General features: G+C 45.4%; 1 protein-coding gene across 8 annotated transcripts in view; it reads right to left on the bottom strand.

Annotated features, from left to right (window-relative positions):
• TSGA10 (testis specific 10) overlaps window positions 1-18,377 on the bottom strand; it is an 80,015-nt gene that overhangs the window by 9,987 nt on the left and 51,651 nt on the right. For all 8 annotated transcript variants that reach the window (XM_043537288.1, XM_037898528.2, XM_043537248.1 and 5 more), the window contains 7 exons: window positions 15,382-15,550; window positions 13,442-13,552; window positions 12,425-12,610; window positions 10,689-10,898; window positions 8,500-8,702; window positions 8,040-8,144; window positions 3,533-3,667 (listed from right to left, as the gene is read on the bottom strand). In XM_043537288.1, coding sequence (XP_043393223.1) covers window positions 3,533-3,667; window positions 8,040-8,144; window positions 8,500-8,702; window positions 10,689-10,898; window positions 12,425-12,610; window positions 13,442-13,552; window positions 15,382-15,550 — 1,119 coding nt within the window. The remainder of the gene's footprint in view (window positions 1-3,532; window positions 3,668-8,039; window positions 8,145-8,499; window positions 8,703-10,688; window positions 10,899-12,424; window positions 12,611-13,441; window positions 13,553-15,381; window positions 15,551-18,377) is intronic.

Below are 18,377 nucleotides of genomic sequence, written 5' to 3'. Positions count from 1 at the left end.
AGAGAGTCCTTAAAATCCTGCTCTTCCCAGCGGGAACCTGTACAGTCTCTATGCTCGAAGATCTTCCTCTTCCTCACTACGGGTACAACCCTCACTCCCCCTGGACCTCTGGGTTCAGCTCTCCAGCATGGAGATGTCAACAGATAAGTCTGCCACTCCTCTGCCTTCAGCTCTCTGGCTCTCAGCTTTGGCTGTCCAGGTTAGAAGTCAGCAGGCACAACCCTCTGTTGCTGTCTAGCTTTCAGTAATTCCCCCGGAACCACATGCTGTACAGCCTCTTGGCTCGCGCAGCTCTCATCTGCAAACTTCTCATTCCCAGTCAGCTTTCACCTGCCCTTTTCTGACTGACCAGGCAGCTGTCATCTGCCTTTTTCCTGACTGATGCTCAGAGAGCCCCAACCCACCAGATCTGTGTGACCTGTAGTCTCTCTTCTTAGACTCAGGGTTCTGCACAGCCTTCTTCCTTGGGACCTGTGGTCGCCGAGAGCTCTACTTCCTTAGGAGAAGTTCTCTCTCTGTGAGCACCTCCCTCTAACTGAGCCCTGATGGCCTTTTAACAGGCACAGGTGCTCGTTATTCAATTAACTGCCTAGAAAGTCTTGTTCTCTTTAAATTAGTCTGGGCCTGGATTCCCCTTAAAGGGGCCAGCAACCCCATGACTCTCCCTTAGTGTTCTTATAGTGGCTGCACCTAAAACTTTCATGGGGGTGGAGGGGCAGAAGGAGAGGCCCCGAGATAGGACAGATTCTTCTGCTGGGCTAAGAGTATAGCTGGGTAGATTAACGATATTGCTGGGTGGGTTAAGGGAACCACTGTTATGGCTCTTTGTGGCATGTAGTAGTTTAGACAGTTTAGTGTCCTTTTTCTTTTGTAGAGAAGCAAATTTACTGAAGCAAATACTCACCAGCAACCACACACCACACAACAAAAACACTAACCCAGGAACCTATCCTTGCAACAAAGCCTGTTGCCAGCTGTGTCCACATATCTATTCAGGGGACACCCTCACAGGGCCTAATCACATCAACCACACTATCAGAGGCTCGTTCACCTGCACATCTACCAGTGTGATATATGCCATCATGTACCAGCAATGCCCCTCTGCCATGTACATTGGCCAAACTGGACAGTCTCTACGTAAAACAATAAATGGACACAAATCAGACATCAAGAATTATAACATTCAAAAACCAGTCGGAGAACACTTCAATCTCTTGGTCACTCGATTACAGACCTAAAAGTTACAATTCTTAAACAAACTTCAAAAACAGACTCCAACGAGAGACTGCTGAATTGGAATTAATTTGCAAACTGGACACCATTACATTAGGCTTGAATAAAGCCTGGGAGTGGATGTGTCATTACACAAAGTAAAACTATTTCCCCATGTTTATTCCCCCTCCCCCCACTGTTCCTCACATGTTCTTGTCAACTGCTGGAAATGGCCTACCTTGATTATCACTACAAAAGGTTTTTTTTTCCCGTCTCCCGCTGGTAATAGCTCACCTTACCAGATCACTCTCGTTACAGTGTGTATGGTAACACCCATTGTTTCATGTTCTCTGTGTATATAAAATCTCCCCACTGTATTTTCCACTGCATGCATCCGATGAAGTGAGCTGTAGCTCACGAAAGCTTATGCTCAAATAAATTTGTTAGTCTCTATGGTGCCACAAGTACTGCTTTTCTATCCGCAAGTTGTGATACATCTGACAGGATACTGGCAACCTAGGGGTTTGGTGTACTGAGCAGCTCCAGTCATTACAAAACTAACATTATATGAACACTAAATATAACTAAGATGGAGAGCTATGGGATAGCAGTCAAACACTGTGGAGATTCTGTCTTGCTGCCACTGGCATTAAGAAGTAACTGAGAGATGGTTGAGTTTGCTCTGCCATTTATGCCTAAAGGTGTGTGTGAGGGCATGCAGGGAACAAAATGCCCCCACCAAACACTGCTGGGCAAAAGAATCCAATCTTGCATGTGTACGCAGAGTCAAACGGTCACTTTGGCTGCTGTGGGATCCCCAGTTTCTTTGTTATTGGGGCAGGAGTAATAACGGGTTGTTATTCTGGTTATGTGAATCAAGGACAGTAGAACTGTACTTGGCATTTTATGACTGAGGGACTCACCCTCAACTAAGCAGCACTTGCTAGGCAAGGGACATGGGTTCCAGAACCCAGTGAATTGAGAGGGGTTGGGGACAGGTATTTGCACCTGGTAGTGTGGGGCCCTTCTGAGGGCTCTAAACACCACTTTGACCCTTCCTCTCTCCACTGTGTAATAACAGAGCTAATTTAGACTCAGTTAGGAGTCTTGTTACATGCTGCACAGCTGAAATCACTGATACCTAGGTCTAAGCATTTGAGCTACTTTGGGCTAGTAGTTCTGATGCAAGAAGACTATCCAGGTGCACCAGCAGTGAAGCTCCCTTATTAACAGCTGAAATCACTAAGAGCTGAAATCATTGAGAGCTGTAGGGGGGGCCTGAAGACATACTGGTGAGCGACTAGCGGAATGGCTAGCGGAGAGGCACGGCTGGCAGTGAAGACGGGAGCAGAATCCCACAGAGAGGCGTGGCAATCAGCTGTCGAGGGCCCGAGCAGTGGAGCGTGTGAGGTGCCTCCATACCTCCCCAGCTTCTACCCAGGCTGGGAGGTAAACTCTGCAGCTGAACTTCTGAACTCTGGGGCTGCACTGACCAAGGACAGCAACTGCAAGTGGGGTGACTTTTGGGTTGCTGGACTCAAAAACCAAAGGGAAAAGACACAGCCCAATTTACTTAGGGGTGGGTCTTCTGGTTCATGGTTTGTGTTAATGAACCCTAGTTGTGGTGTTTTCCCAATTTAATGCTGAGTTGCTTACCTTCTGTTATTAAAGATTTTTTGCTACACCGAGACTCTGTGCTTGCGAGAGGGGAAGTATTGCCTCTTTGAGGCACCCAGGGTGTGTGTGTGTGTGTGTAATTTTCCCAGGTCAATGGGTGGGGGCTCGAGCCGGTTTTGCACTGTATTGTTGAAAGGGAACCCCTATGTACTGAACCCGGCCCTTGTTGCTGTAAACTCTGCCTGGCAGAAGGGTTACACATGCATGGGGCACATGTGCACCTACAGTGGAGTCTAACTACAGTGGACAGATACTTAAAGAAGTGTTGGACTGACATGAAATACTGACTTTGTTGTTGGCAAGATCAAATATTTGTGCCTAAAATTGAACAGTGGGATGATTTACGATTATTAGGAAAGTCTGTACAGTATTGCCAGTATTATAACTATAGCAATTACAGTGCATATAGCTACTATGTACTGTATATTTGATATAATTGAATACAAAATTTTAAGATCATTAGTAGGGACTTTGGGCCTGATTCTCCTTTCACTCACACCAGTTTTTATAGTACTGAAATTCCATAGACTTCAACCACGAGCTGAAACAGGTCCGTGCTACTTCTTCTGTCTCCTGAAAAGTTGAGTTTTAAGTCTCTGTACTCTTTTACCACCATGAGTTGGGATATTCTTGAATGACTTACCCTTCCAAGGATCTGTCCAGAGTCCAATCAGGAGATCGATGGAGGGAACGTTCAGGTGATGATGTCCTTAAAGTAGAGCTTAATTGGTATGAAGTAGTAATACTCTGGCGACGAAGCTCTTGTACAGCACGTTCCCTAAATCAAAATGGTAATTGATATTAAAGGAGACATTACCAGCTAAGACGCAAAGCCTTTCTGCAAGACTCTACTTTAGATCCAAAGTAGTCTTATGTTATAGTATGGCGTGCAATAAAAAAAAGAGGGTGCATAAATGTTTTGTCAGCACAGTTCAATGGAAAGCACTCAATCTCTAAACCAGAAAGTTGTAGTTAGAAATTCAGTAGAACCCTGTTTATTTGACCCTCCATTATCCGGTTCCCTGTATTATCTGAACATCCAGCGCACATAGGTCCAGAAGCGGGTGATCTCTTCTGTGGCCACTAGACAGTGCTGTGGCCTCAGACTTTCCTATTCTCTGGATCAGAGGTTCTCAAACTGTGGTCCACGGACCACCAGTGGTCCGCGAGCTCCATTCAGGTGGTCCATGGATAGTTCCCTCTAAATTGCTCCCCTGGGCAGCCGCCCACAAGAGAATGAAGGGCCAACCATCTAATTAGTGGAGCCGCGCAGGCGTGGCTCCACTATTTAGGTGCCTGGACCCTGGAGAAGACACACATGTAAGGTGAGGTGGTGGCAGCCTTGGGGGGGAAATAGGGGGTAGGGCAAGAAGAGGGGATGAGGGGAATTTGGGATGTGCAGGGCTGAGGCAGCCAGAGAAAGAGGCGGACTTACCCCAGCTCCAGGGCTGTGGCTGCCGGGGAAAGATGGGCTTCCTTCCAAACCTCAGCTCTGTGGCTGCTGTGGCGGGGGAGAGACCCCCCTCCTTCCCAGCCCCAGCTCGGGGGCTGCCACGGCGGGGGAGGGAGGGCACATCCATTGCGTTAGAAAGGTAAGTAATGATATTAAAATATGAGTTGGGTGCTTTTATTTGTAGAACAAAAAAGTTAATTATTGGTTTTTTTATATAGTGCTTTTATCCAAAGCACTTAACAATAGTTAGTTAACGGTACAAAGGACATTTAGAAAGATCATTAAGTAGTCCTCCGAGACCCTCAGCAATTTTCAAGTGGTCCGTGGAAAAAAAAGTTTGAGAACCACTGCTCCGGATTATCTGAATTTTTGATTATCCGATCTGGTACCAGTCCCCCAATTAGATCAGAAAAACGGGGTTCAGCTGTATTCATAGACTCATAGAATATTAGGGTTGGAAGAAACCTCAGGAGGTCATCTAGTCCAATCCCCTGCTCAAAGCAGGACCAACACCAACTAAATCATCCCAGCCAGGGCTCTGTCAAGCCAGGCCTTAAAAACCTCTAAGGATGGAGATTCCACCACCTCCCTAGATAACCCATTCCAGTGCTTCACCACCCTCCTAGTGAAATAGTGTTTCCTGATAGCCAACCTAGATCTCCCCCACTGCAACTTGAGACCATTGCTTCTTGTTCTGTCATCTGCCACCACTAAGAACAGCCTAGCTCCATCCTCTTTGGAACCCCCCTTCAGGTAGTTGAAGGCTGCTATCAAATCCCCCCTGACTCTTCTCTTCTGCAGACTAAATAACCCCAGTTCCCTCAGCTTCTCCTAATCAGTCATGTGTTCCAGTCCCCTAATCATTTTTGTTTCCCTCCGCTGGACTCTCTCCAATTTGTCCACATCCCTTCTGTAGGGGGGGACCAAATCTGGACGCAATACTCCAGGTGAGGCCCCACCAGTGCCAAATAGAGGGGAATAATCACTTCCCTCAATCTGCTGGCAATGCTCCTACTAATACAGCCCAATATGCTGTTGGTCTTCTCGGCAACAAGGGCACACTGCTGACTCATATCCAGCTTCTTGTCCACTGTAATCCCCAGGTCCTTTTCTCCAGAATTGCTGCTTAGCCAGTTGGTCCCCAGCCTGTAGCAGTACATGAGATTCTTCCTTCCTAAGTGCAGGCCTCTGCACTTGTCCTTGTTGAACCTCATCAGATTTCTTATGGCCCAACCCTCCAATTTGTCTAGGTCACTCTGGACCCTATCCCTACCCTCCAGCGTACCTACCTCTCCCTCCATTTTAGTGTCATCTGCAAACTTGCTGAGGGTGTAATTAATCCCATCATCCAGATCATTAATAAAGATGTTGAACAAAACCGGCCCCAGGACCAACCCCTGGAGCACTCTGCTTGATACCGGCTGCCAACTAGACATCGAGCCGTTGATCACTAGCCGTTGAGCCCGACAATCTAGCCAGCTTTCTATCCACTTTATAGCCCATTCATCCAATCCATACTTCTTTAACTTGCTGGCAAGAATACTGTGGGAGCCGTATCAAAAGCTTTGCTAAAGTCAAGATATACCACATCTACTGCTTTCCCCATATCCACAGGGCCAGTTATCTCATCACAGAAAGCAATCAGGTTGGTCAGGCATGACTTGCCCTTGGTGAATCCATGTTGACTGTTCCTGATCACCTTCCTCTCCTCCAACTCCAAGTTCTTCAAAATGGATTCCTTGAGGACCTACTCCATGATTTTGCCGGGGACTGAAGTGAGGCTGACCGGTCTGTAGTTCCCTGGGTTCTCTTTCTTCCCTTTTTTAAATATGGGCACTATATTTGCCTTTTTCCAACCGTCCAGGACCTCCCCCGATCACCACGAATTTTCAAAGATAATGACCAATGGCTCTGCAATTACATCAGCCAACTCCCTCAGCACCCTTGGATGCATTAGATCTGGACCCAGGGACTTGTGCATGTCCAACTTTTCTAAACAGTCCTTAACCTGTTCTTTCATCCCTGAGGGCTGCTCACCTCCTCCCCATACTGTGTTGCCCAGTGCAGCAGTCTGGGAGCTGTCCTTGTCTGTGAAGACTGAGGCAAAAAAAAGCATTGAGTACTTCAGCTTTTTCTACATCATCTGCACAAGGCTAGGACACATACCCAATTCACTAAAGAGAAATTGTTCTGCACTATTAGAAATATTTATCTGCTAGAAGAAATGCTAAGCAGAAGATTCTTTTGAATTTCTCTGGTGGTTCCTCAGACCAAAGCTAAAAATTCCATAATAGTGAGGGTAATCCCAATCTCTCTCTTGGCCAATGTTCTCTTTCTTGCATTCCTCAGGGTTCTGCAAGAGCTATTGCGGAGCACATAATGGCTGCTCCAGTTCCCTACAGACAACGCAATATGTGTCTCTAACACATTACTTTCTAAAACAACTTAATTGTCTGGATTATGAAAAATATTATAAATGTTATGTTATTCACTTTACTGTTGCCAAATGTCAGGATTTCCTGATATAAAATATGCTGCTGGCTGTGGTACACAAGGAACAGAACATACCGGTAGATTAATGCAATATAAAACAGTATTAGACAGATATTGGAGGTATGTTGTTCACAAAATGATTTATTAAAGCAAAGATTCTGATTGATACAGCAAAGGTTCAGAATTATAGACTTTAGGAGAACTTAGAATAACTGTATTAGGACTAGTTTAACATACTATCCTCATTTTATCAAATTATAACGTCTTCTAGAACAGTGGCCCAAAATTGTGGGACATGTCCCCCTAGGAGAGCATGGAGGAGCATTCAGGGGGGCGCATGGTGGCACCCAGGCCAGCCCCAAAAGGGGCAGGGAGGGAGCACTACCCAGCCCCTCTGCCTCCGCCCAGCTCTACCCCTAGCTGCAGCTTCACTTCACCCCTGCTCTGTCCCCAGCCCAGCTCCGGCCCCAGATGCAGCTTCACTCCGTCCCCTGCTCCGCCCCCCGCCCAGCTCCAACCCCAGCCACACCTCCACTCCACCTCCACTCTGCCCCCTGCTCAGCCCAGCTCCATCCCCAGCCGCAGCTCCACTCCGTCCCCTGTCCATTTCCAGCCCAGCTCTGCTCTCATTCCCTCTCCACTCCCAGGCCAGTTCTGCCTCTCGTCCCAGCTCCTTTCCCATCCCCAGTTCTGCCCTCAGGTTCACCTTTAGCCCCAACTCCTCTGCTGAGCCAATTGTGCAGTATGAGGGGAGGTATGGACAGATTGCATTACTGGGGTAGAGGGAGGGGATGCAAAAGGAAAACTATAGGAGAAGCTGGTGAATTGTCATTGTTTTTGAAGATTTTTTCAAAATACTTCAGAATTTCCTGTATTCCTTCCCCACCCCTCTATATCCCCATTACCTCTAACTCCTTTCCTCCTTCTCTTCACTTTCCTACTCTTCTTTCTCTAGCCTGCCTCTCCTCCATACTAACTTTTTGCAGATTTTGCCATGGCCTCAGTATCAAAATAAACATGGACCTTGATTTGACTGCCTTTAATTAATTAATTATACTGTGGCAGCACACAGGCATTGAACCTACATCCCAGGGTATTACCTTAAATACTCTGCCATCTTTCTTCTCAATTAGTCTAACTACTATATTATACTTCATCTGAAATAATACGGGGAATTAGGAATAGTACAAAAACATACACTTGCCTTTCAAAGCGCTCTGTCCCCAGCTGCCTTTTGGTGATATCTAGCTCAGACTCCAGCTGAGTTGTTGTATTTCTGAGCTGGGCAAAATCTCGACTCTGGATAGCACTGTAAAGTACATTAAATTGTCATTTGATTCAGAAAAAAGGAGCAATTATAACCTTCCAAATATATCAGTATACACATCTGATTAGTTAGCAAGGGCAGCATTAGAGTGCAGTTCACATAAACAGTTTTAAAAAGGAGTTAAATAAAAATCTAAAGGGGAAACATTATATGGTACAGCTGCTGAATCAAAAGCAGGTATCAACTCTTGGACTTCTTCCATTTTTAAAAAGTTATTCAGGTACTCTGCTCAAAAATGCAGGTAAATAACCAATATGTGTATATACATCCAGAAGAGAGACAAAAATCACTTCTGCTCAGATAATCAAATAGTTTTATCTCTTGGTTATTTACTCACAGTTTATTCTCAGCCAGAGAAAGCTGCTCTTTAAGAAGCTGAATTTCAGATTCCTTTTCTTGTTTGGCTATCTGAGACTGAAATTCTTTCTCTCGGTTGGACACCAGCAAAGATTCCAGGTTTTTCATAGAGATTCTTTCATTAGCTAGTTGTTTCCTCAGGAGTTCTACTTCAGAACGAGAAGACTCCCATTCACTCTGCAGCTGAAAGACAGATTTACAGGTTTTCCATTTATACCTATTTAGCCTATTGACCATTCTTTAATATACTGTATTAATTTAAGATTTCAGGATGGCTGTTGAAACCTAAATCATCTTTCTGGGTCTCAGATGCCCAACTTTCTACTACCCAGCAGTCAAAACCTCCAGTTCCCTCTCCCCTCAATAACTTTCACAATGCAGTTCTATATAGGTCAATACAAAAATCTGCACCACACTGAAAACTGAAAGTTTGGAAGCAACATAAAGTTAATATGAAATCAGTGGTATAAGGCATACTGTAATATGAGGAATACTGTAACAGTATTATTCATAATCACTTTAATTCATAAAAATTTCCAATTTTGAATATACTTCACGCTGCCATAGAATTTCCACTTTGTTGCTGATTTTTGCAATGGAATGCTGTAGAAAGTAGAGGCCTGTGTGGCAGAGTACACATAGCTTTGGGTAAAGCGTACGTTAAACGGGTGCAAAGCTAGAGACAGTTTCCCAACTTCTGTCCTTCCTCCAAAAACTCTTCCCAGAATCTAATATACATTCAAGCTGCTTCCTTCTTTTCTGCAACTTTTCTCCCTCTCCACAATCACTAACAGCCCTCCTACTTGATGAGCTCATGGAAGGATCCAGCAAGTCTGGTAATCTCACATTACATCTCAGACAGCTTCAGTCAGACCTCATAGAGAGAGGGTAGTCAATAGGCAGACCACGGGCCTAATCCGTAGAGTCCTGCAAATCCGCAGCTATTCGCATTATATCCGTAGACCATTTTTGCGGATCACGGATTGGATGCATATACAAATTTTGTATCTGCATAGGGCTCTACTAATCTAGACTGCCAGATGCTTTTGAACAGACCCCAAAATCTTTTTGTTTACTTATCATAATTTTTTTTAATTATTATTATTTTCTCTGAAGTCTGGGCCTTGATCAAGAAATTTGGATCTTGACAAAAAATAATTGACTACCTCGTCATACAGTATAAGGCTTCCCCTGCACATATCTGAGTGTCCACTTTGTTCTTTTGCTGGGGGCCTGAAGGACATTCACCAGCTCACTGCTGCGGCAATGTGCTGGCTACCAAACTTAGATATACATTTGTAGTTGTTGCTACCTACCCAAGCCATACAAAAGAAGACGAAGGCGGCGGCTTCTCCTATCAGAAGCATCTCAGAATGTATTGCACACTTATGATATGAAAAGCCTGCAGAACATGCAAGATTTGACTAGAACAATTGACCTATAGCCCAGCAAAGAGACTACCAGACCTCACAATGTTATCTTCAAAGGTAGCGGGTCTGTTATGGAGGAGAAAAAAAGATAAAGGAGAATGCTGGAAGTCAGGGAAGGAAAAGAGGAATGATTTAGTGCTGTTGGAAGGAGGGACAAAAACAAAAATAAAGAAAGGCTGAGACAGGGAATGACACAGAGGAGGCATTATACTGAAAATATTTGAGTAGTATGACTAAGCGTCCATATTCTTCAGTTTATCCAGACTGAAGCTTTTGAAGTTTGTCTATCACCAACTTTAACTTCACAATGCTTGTGAAAATCAGGGCCAACAAAAACATACTGTAATTATCAAGCATACTAAATAACCTTATGGACAAGACAGCCTATACTGTACATCCTACAAGAGTCAAGTTTGGGCATCTCAACATTCCTTCTGGGAAACTTCTTTGTTAGCAGCCAGCTACTCCAAAGGAAGATGACACCAGGTGTATGGATTTAAAATCCAAGGCTCACACTGTCAAAAGTGATGAGTGATTTTAGCTGCCTCAATTACCAAGCTGTTCAATTTAAGACACCTCAAAGGGGCCTGATTTTCAGAGTATCTTCCCTCTTCAATGTCATCACCAGTTCCTTTTGAAAATTTAGACCCAAGGCACCAAAAAAAATTTCTCTCTCTTATAAACTGAAATGTAATTTTCACATGTAAACTATTCTTCCAGTACATATTATTTTACATACCCTTTCTACTTCTTGTGCTGTAGAGTTTAGCTGCCGATTTAGTAGCTCTTTGCTAGAGTCTAATTTAATACAAAGCTCTTGTGTAGATGTGAGATCTGCAAGTACAGAGACTTTCTCCAGCTGCACATTCTGAAGCTCCTCTTCCATTTTCATAAGAGACTTGTTTATGGTAGAAATCTGTGACTTGTAGGCTTTTTCTGTTGTTAAGTGCTGCCAAAACGAATGGTCTAAGTTAAGTAACAATTTGTACTGAAAATTATTTAACACTATCCAAAAACCTGATCTTATTAGAAAACAATCCATACTGTTTTTGAGAAACTTCCCATGGAAAATGAAAAAAACCCTGCACATTCTTTCGTAAAACATCAGAACTTCTAAAAGATTCTAGAGTAAGTTTTAAAATAAACTTTTCACACCCCTTGTATCAAATAATTTTTAAAAAATCTTGTTTCTGATCATAAAGTTGTCAGTGACGTTTTGGAATCCCTGTTTGGGATTTTGCAGTGCCTGTGGAGCAGATATCTTCAAAATTCTGCTTTCAGCCCTACATGCATTTTCATAAGAGAATCACTTATCTGAACAATAAAATAAATCCCATCTTTCTATGTATAGAAAACAGATTGAAAAGGAAAAAAAAGATCAATGAGTAGTTAGATATTGTGAGTAATACTTACACTGCTGTCACTCCTATGGAAGTGACCAAAAAAATCATGCCAAAGAAACATTCCCAAGATGACAGCCACAGGTCTTCTCACTAACATCCTTGCTTAGGGCGAGCACATCCTGGTATGTCCATGGGCGGCATGTGAACCCCAGCCCTGCTCCTTCCACCCGCCCGCGGCCCTGCCCCTTCCACCCCCACCAGAGCCCAGAGTGCCCCCTGCCCCCAGTGCGGCCAACGCCCCAGTCCTGCCCCAGGCTAGCCCGCTAGCCTGGAGTGCCGGGAAGGCGGGCGGTGTGTGGCCCCAGACTCCCCAACTCCGGAGTGCTGGGAAGGCGGGTGGCGTGCAGCTGCAGTCCCCCCAGCTTCAGAGTGCAGGAGGGTGGGCAGTGGCCGCAGTCCCCCCAGGCCCGGAACAGTGGGAAGGCATGAGGCCACAGGCTCCCCAGCTCGGGAGGACAGGCAGCCCCAGCCCCTCAGCCCCAGAGCGTGGGAGGGCAGGCGGCGCGCCATCACAGCCTCCCCAGCTGGAGCACTGCGGGGCTGGAGCAGGACTGGAGCTGCTACACACAGGGAGCAGGGGGGTGGGGTCACGCCTGGCTGTTTGGGGAGGCACAGCCTCCCCCAGCCTATGCGAACTGCCACCCATGGTATGTCCCAATCTGAGGAGGCAGTGCCAGTGTCCTGGCCAGTTCTAGTGGAACTGGGGTTTTGTCCCAGTTTTACTGGATCACCCAAACATTTCATCCCACATTGTTAAAGATATATAGATGTTGCTACACTCAGCATTGCAACTCCTAACTGATTCAGGAGCCTAAATCTCATTTTCAAATGGGAATTAGGCACTTAGGAATCTAAATTCCATCAACAGCCTCCTAAATCCGTGGCTAACAGTATTCCAACCCATGCTACTATAAGATACAATACGGTCCAGGATTCTTCATAAAATTGTGTCTTTTATCCCACCTGTCTTTGAAGTAGGTATTATACCAAATCTTTAAACAACTGCAGAGTTAAGATATTGCCAGACATTGTTTAGGTTAGGGTGATTTATTAAGATACTATGCCACCTTACTTGCTCAATCTCTGTTTCAAGGGACTCCATTCTTTCTTTCAGCCTACGGCTCTCAGACTCTGTATTGAGGAGCATCACTCTGACAGAGCTGCAATCTCCCTCCGCTTGGTGGAATTTTGTTTCCCAGCTTTCTGCCTGTTCACTGGCTCTGTGGTAGCTCTCCGAAAGTTCACGATTCTGTCTCTCCTAAAATACAGCATCTGATTTTTTTTAAACTGATCTTCTGCATTAAGTGGGACAAAATAAATATAGGAAGCATAGTATCTAAAGGGATGACACAAAGAGTCTGCCCTTTCAGCCAAGACATCAAATAAAAGGTTTCTCAAGAGGCAGAATGTTTTGTATCTGCTTACATTTATCTACTAGCCACATTTTTAAGTTAAATGATAAAAATGAATTTCTTCAATACAGTGATATGCCCCATTCATGTTTTAAATTAAAAATTCCTGAACAGACACAAATGATTGGAATAATTCCCCTATTCCTGCAGATAAATGATTTTCAACTCTGTATACTAAATCCTAGAAATACCATTAAATTACAAGTTCTAACATTTATAGAATATTATTGGAATAGTTCATAGTGAGAAAAAAAATGTGGTGAATTGTTACCACTTCATAGACTAGTGCCAGCACTATCACTAATGGGAGTTGTGTGGCCCATTCTGTTGTGTACAGCACTCCCCAAAACGATGGAGGCAAAGAATACCATGGGAAGCAAACAGGTGATTGAGTTCAAGCATTCACAAAAGTCCCTGGACAGTGAGTAGATGCTACATTTCACTCACTATTGATCCAATCTGGTATTAAACCAATGACCTGGAGATACAAGACACCCAGTCCCTGCATCATGTAGTACCCCATCTTATGAACGTCAAAAAAAATGAACAAACCAAAAAAACAGTAAAGTACACTTGTTGCCTAGTGTTTGCCTAATGCAAAAGAAGTAAAACTGCAACTCAGCTTTTGTTACCTGTGTAGTTTTTTCTATCTGTCTCACCTACATGCAAACACTTACTATAGAATTCAATGTGCTCTTCAATCTGGCAATATCTGAGCTTGAATCCTGCCCTTTCAACTTCATATCATCAAGCTCATTCTGACACTTTGCAAGTTTTTGGTGTAGAATCTGTGAAGAAAGATATAGTTTTTCCACAAGGTTAACACTCTTTATGCCTTTAGTTTCTTACTGCATTTTACTAGCAGGTAAATAGTGAATATTGCTTTGATACATAGTTTTTTATGGTTAAAAGTTGCAAAAAAAATTATAAACTCAAACATTTCAGCTGTGCAAACACATCAGAAAATAGTAACATGATGATTACACTTCTAGTTATTCTTCACAGATTAACTTTTATAAAAAGTTGTAAGAGGACATTTGAATCTGTTACAAAACACAACATTCTGCAAAAAACATAGTTGGCTAATGTAAGACAAAAACAATGATTTATAAAAAGGTGCGGAGGTAATTGGTACTAAAGTTCTTCAGCAAAAAGGTAGGGGAGAAGAGGTCAGCTCTTTGATAGGATTTTACAAAGTTTGATTTATTTGTTAGACACAGTCCAGGATAAAACTGTTCCATAGGGCAAGAGCAAAATGATTAAAGCTACAAAGCACTTCCTGTTGGTCCGATGAAAGTTGGCCAATTACACGATGCTGGCTTTCTTCCTTACTTCCAACTGCTTCCACAGGCATCCTGACTCATCACTGCAAAGAAAAAGCTGGAGCCCTGTAAAAGTAACTAGAAACAAGACAGAATAGCAAGCTTTGCTGTCTCTGTCAGTTGGTCTACACATAGAAATTACACCAATTAACAACACTAATAACACAGCCATTTAAGAATGTCCACAGAAGGAGGGGTTGCACTAATTTAACAAAATCAATTCAGAACTATATTTAATCAATGCAATTTCTGAGGGCAGATTAGGCCTACGTTAAACCACTGCTACTTAAGAGAAGAAGAAACAGGAGCCTCCTTCAGCTCCTATCTATCAAAGCTATCTAGCACAAGCAAAAATATCTTTGCAGTGAAGGGGAAGAGAAAAACACTGAATGCTGGAGATGTGCTCTCAGCCATGGAGGAAACGGAGTTCCAGAGATTCATAGCCCCTCTAAAGAAATCACTGGAAGTTTACAGGGGTGAGCAAAAAGGCAAGAAAGAAGCAAGGAAAGACAAAGACAAGAAGGCAGACTCTGAGGAACAAGACAAGAGCAGGGAGGAGGAGAATGATGATGATGATGAACGGATGGAGGAGAAGGAACAAAATGATGATGAAGAGGAGGATAACTGAGCTTCCTAGAGAGACAGACACGCACACGGATTGGGCTCTCTTCCTAGGGATATAAATACTGTAAATAAAAAGAATGTCAACAAGAGGAAAGAATAAAACATTCAAGACATCAGATGGAGAAGACCACCAGGTGACTGGGCAACATGCCCAGAAGAGTGAACCAAGTTACAGGAAAGCATCTGCAGCGCAAAGAGGACAACCAGGCAACAGGGGAGAAGACGACCAGACATGAGGGAAGCATGTGCAAGAGAGAAGAGGAGCAAAAGGAACAGAACACTTGGGAAGGAAAGAAAGAATGAAAGATGACAGTGTAATACTTACTTTTAAAAGGACAAAACATTTGTCACCTTAAAGACAACTAAAATACTAAATACTTTCTTAATATTACTTTTCCATGTAAGCAACTGGTGTAGTGGCTCCTCAAGATACCTCTCTGTGATCCACCCTATGAAAAAATTTGAGAATCCCTGACCTAGAAACTTATTTCACACCACTTGCAGATGAGATGTAGGAGAAAACAGGACATGACAGGACAGAGCTGAGATTAGAAACCAGTCAGATGATCTGAGTTTAGTTCTTTTGCATATAATAGCACATAAATAACATGCAACACTTTGGCAAATATGCAATTTTACCTTTCAGCCTAGGTTTTTGTACCTAGATATACCTGATTTTCCTTCTTAACTCTATGAAGTTGCTCCTGCAACCTGTCATTCTCCTGAGCTAATGATTCTCTGTCCCTGCCAGTCTGAGCAAGTTCATCATTGGTTTCATCCAGTTGTTGATGCAATCTGGTGATATCCTCCTTACAGATGCATAGAGCTTCAGTAGACTGTCTATGCAGCAAATAAGACAGAATGTAATAAGCATTTCAATATAACAACAATAATTAACCTAACAAGAGACATATTTCCAAGGAGTCAAAGAGTTTATAAATAAACATTAAACAAAAACAGTTATAAAATAGAAAGTCACTTTTAATAAGATAATAAACTACAAATAATTCATTTGTTAACACATTTAGATTTCAGTGGCTAGTGGGATACAGCTGGGCCAGAGAGCAGCAGGAGAGTGATTTTTTTTTAAGTAGCTCCACATCCCATAGGAGAGTGATCTTATTGAGTGCTGGGAAGTGGGCGGGCACAAGCCTGCCCACTGCTAAAGGCCTCTCCTGCAGCCAGTACTCAACTAAATACAAAGGACAACGAAAAAACAGAATAGGAACAAGTGTGGAGGTCAAAGGGCCAAAACTAGGGAACCAGAAGGGGACACTGAGCAGAAAACCCCGGACAGTGCCTGCTGCCCCTCAAAAGCATCCAAGGAGCCACCCAGAGGAACTCTGCCTGGATGTGTGAATGGATAAAGGAACGAAAACAGGCCCCACAGTTGCAGAGCTCCCCCTCAGCCAACCTACTCTCCCATGGGTATTCAATGAACACCTTGGCCACAGCTAGGAGGAGACTGACAAGGAGGTCCCTCAACTTCATGAGACCATGGATGGGGTGTGCATAAATAAACAGGTGCAGGGAAAAGTGCAGCCAGAACCTCAACAAGAGATTCTGGAGGAGCTGGAAGAGGGGCTGCAACCTGGCGCACTGCAGATAGACATGCGCCAAGGTCTCCCTCACACCGCAAAAAGGACAGGCGCCAGGAGCAGGGGTGACCACACTAGGTACTTGCCCATGGCTCCATGAAGGAGCCACCAGCTAATGTCCCCAGCGGGCCATGGAACCAAGATGGAATACAGGATGGCCCACCAGGGTCCCTCAGCCTCTACAGCTGGTAGAAGGTCCAGCCACTTGGTGTCGGGGTGGGACATGAGCGTAGGGAAGTGAAGAGTGTGGAGCACGAGCATGTAAATATGGTCCCGTGGCATGGTTTGGAGGCGATCCGGCTGGAAATCATGCAGCCGGCTCGGAGTACAAAGGAGTGGGGGCTGAGAGGGCTCACATGGCAGGGGCCTGATGAAGAGATCCGGAGGGCGTGGGGTGAGGGGCAGGCGGGGGATACCCTCTCATAGGACTCACTGAAGGAAAGACCGAGAAGTGGGCAATAAGGCTGCCTCCATCTCCCAAAATATGCATCGGGGGAACCAAGGGCGGAGAGCCCCACGAGCCAGCCGAGCGCATAGGGATCCAACCAGTCCCCCAGTCGTAGTCCAGGAGGTCTCCGATCCTGGTAACTTCCGCCAGGACCAACCTCTGGCGCACTGAGGGCGACTCCGCCACCTGCACATGAAGATGAAGATTGTGTAGCAGGGGTTCTACGTAGAAATCTGCCCCCCTCTGTGGCCGCCATGGACCTAGTCACTGAAACCAGCTTCCAGGTCCGGAGGAGGTCCTGGTAGAAGACCGGCAGCTCAGAGAAGTCTCACAGAAGATCTCTCGGACAGAGATAAAAAAGCTGCCAGTCATACTAGAGCCCTTGGAGGCGGCGGTTGAAGGCATGCGCCAATGTACTCCACGCCGAGCTATCTGTACCATAAAGGAGTCTCTGTAGGGCCTGGAGGCAGAAGATATGGACCTCGTGTGCCTGCGCACACCTGTCCTCCCTCCTCCAGAGGAAGATGCAGAACCCTCGCAGAGACCCAGTGCAGCCCTGGACAAAAGAACTCCAGAACCAGCTTCTGGAGCCAGACCAAGAACACTGGGGCTGGGCAGAGGGTGTTGAGCTAGTGCCAGAGCATGGACAAGACTGACTGAGCACCAGTGCCCTCCCCCGAAGGGAGAGGCACTGGAGCAGTCCTTCCCACCTTCGTAATCACTCAACCACCCTGCCCTCCAAATCGTGCCAGTTCTCCAGCGCAGAAAATTAAACCGCCGAGATAGAGCAGTGGACCCGCACCCCACTGAATGGCCTGAAGTGTGGGTGGGAGGGAGCTCGCCTGCCACCCGGCTCCGACCATCAGGCCAGAGCTCTTGACCCAGTTGACCTGGGCAGAGGAGGCCGCCGAGTACACAGCTTGGCACACCAGGTCTCCCGGATTCTGGACCACGAGGAGTCATTGGCATACACTCACAGGACCAGCCGCATCTCTGGCTCACAGAGCACCATCCCCGCCAACCTCTTTCAGAGGAGATGGAGGAAGGGCTCAATGGCCAGAGTATACAGCTGGCCTGACAGCGGGCAGCCTTGACGCACTCCTCACCCAAAGCGGACGGGTTCGGTCAGGTTGAGCCTGACCAAACACTCCACGGAGTTGTACAGCACCTGGAGAAAACACACAAATCGGGGCCTGAAGCTGAACGCCTGCAGAGTGCCCAGGAGATACCCATGGTCCATCTGATCAAACACCTTCTCCTGATCCAAAGACAGGAGGATGAACAACAGACCATTCCTACACCCAAGCTCAAGGAGATCCCGGGACAGTGTAGGTCTGGTCAGGATGGACCACATCTACCAGCACAGACCCCAGTCGTAGCGAGATGGCCTTTGCCACAACCTTATAGTCCGTGCTGAGGAGCGAAATGGGATGCCAATTCCTAAAGTCGCGGAGGTCCCCCCTCTTTGGAAGCAAGGTTAGCATGGCTCGCCTGCACTTCAGAGAGGGGAAACCCACTCCCCAAGGGAGTGACAAGGTCCAGGCCAAGGATGTCCCAGAACAATCAGTAGAACTCCACGGTGAGCCTGTCCATGCCCGGAGATTTATTGGTGGGCATGAGA

Source organism: Chelonia mydas, chromosome 1 (assembly GCF_015237465.2).
Source record: "Chelonia mydas isolate rCheMyd1 chromosome 1, rCheMyd1.pri.v2, whole genome shotgun sequence".
NCBI lineage: Eukaryota > Metazoa > Chordata > Testudines > Cheloniidae > Chelonia > Chelonia mydas.
This window is presented reverse-complemented; position numbering and strand designations above follow the sequence as displayed.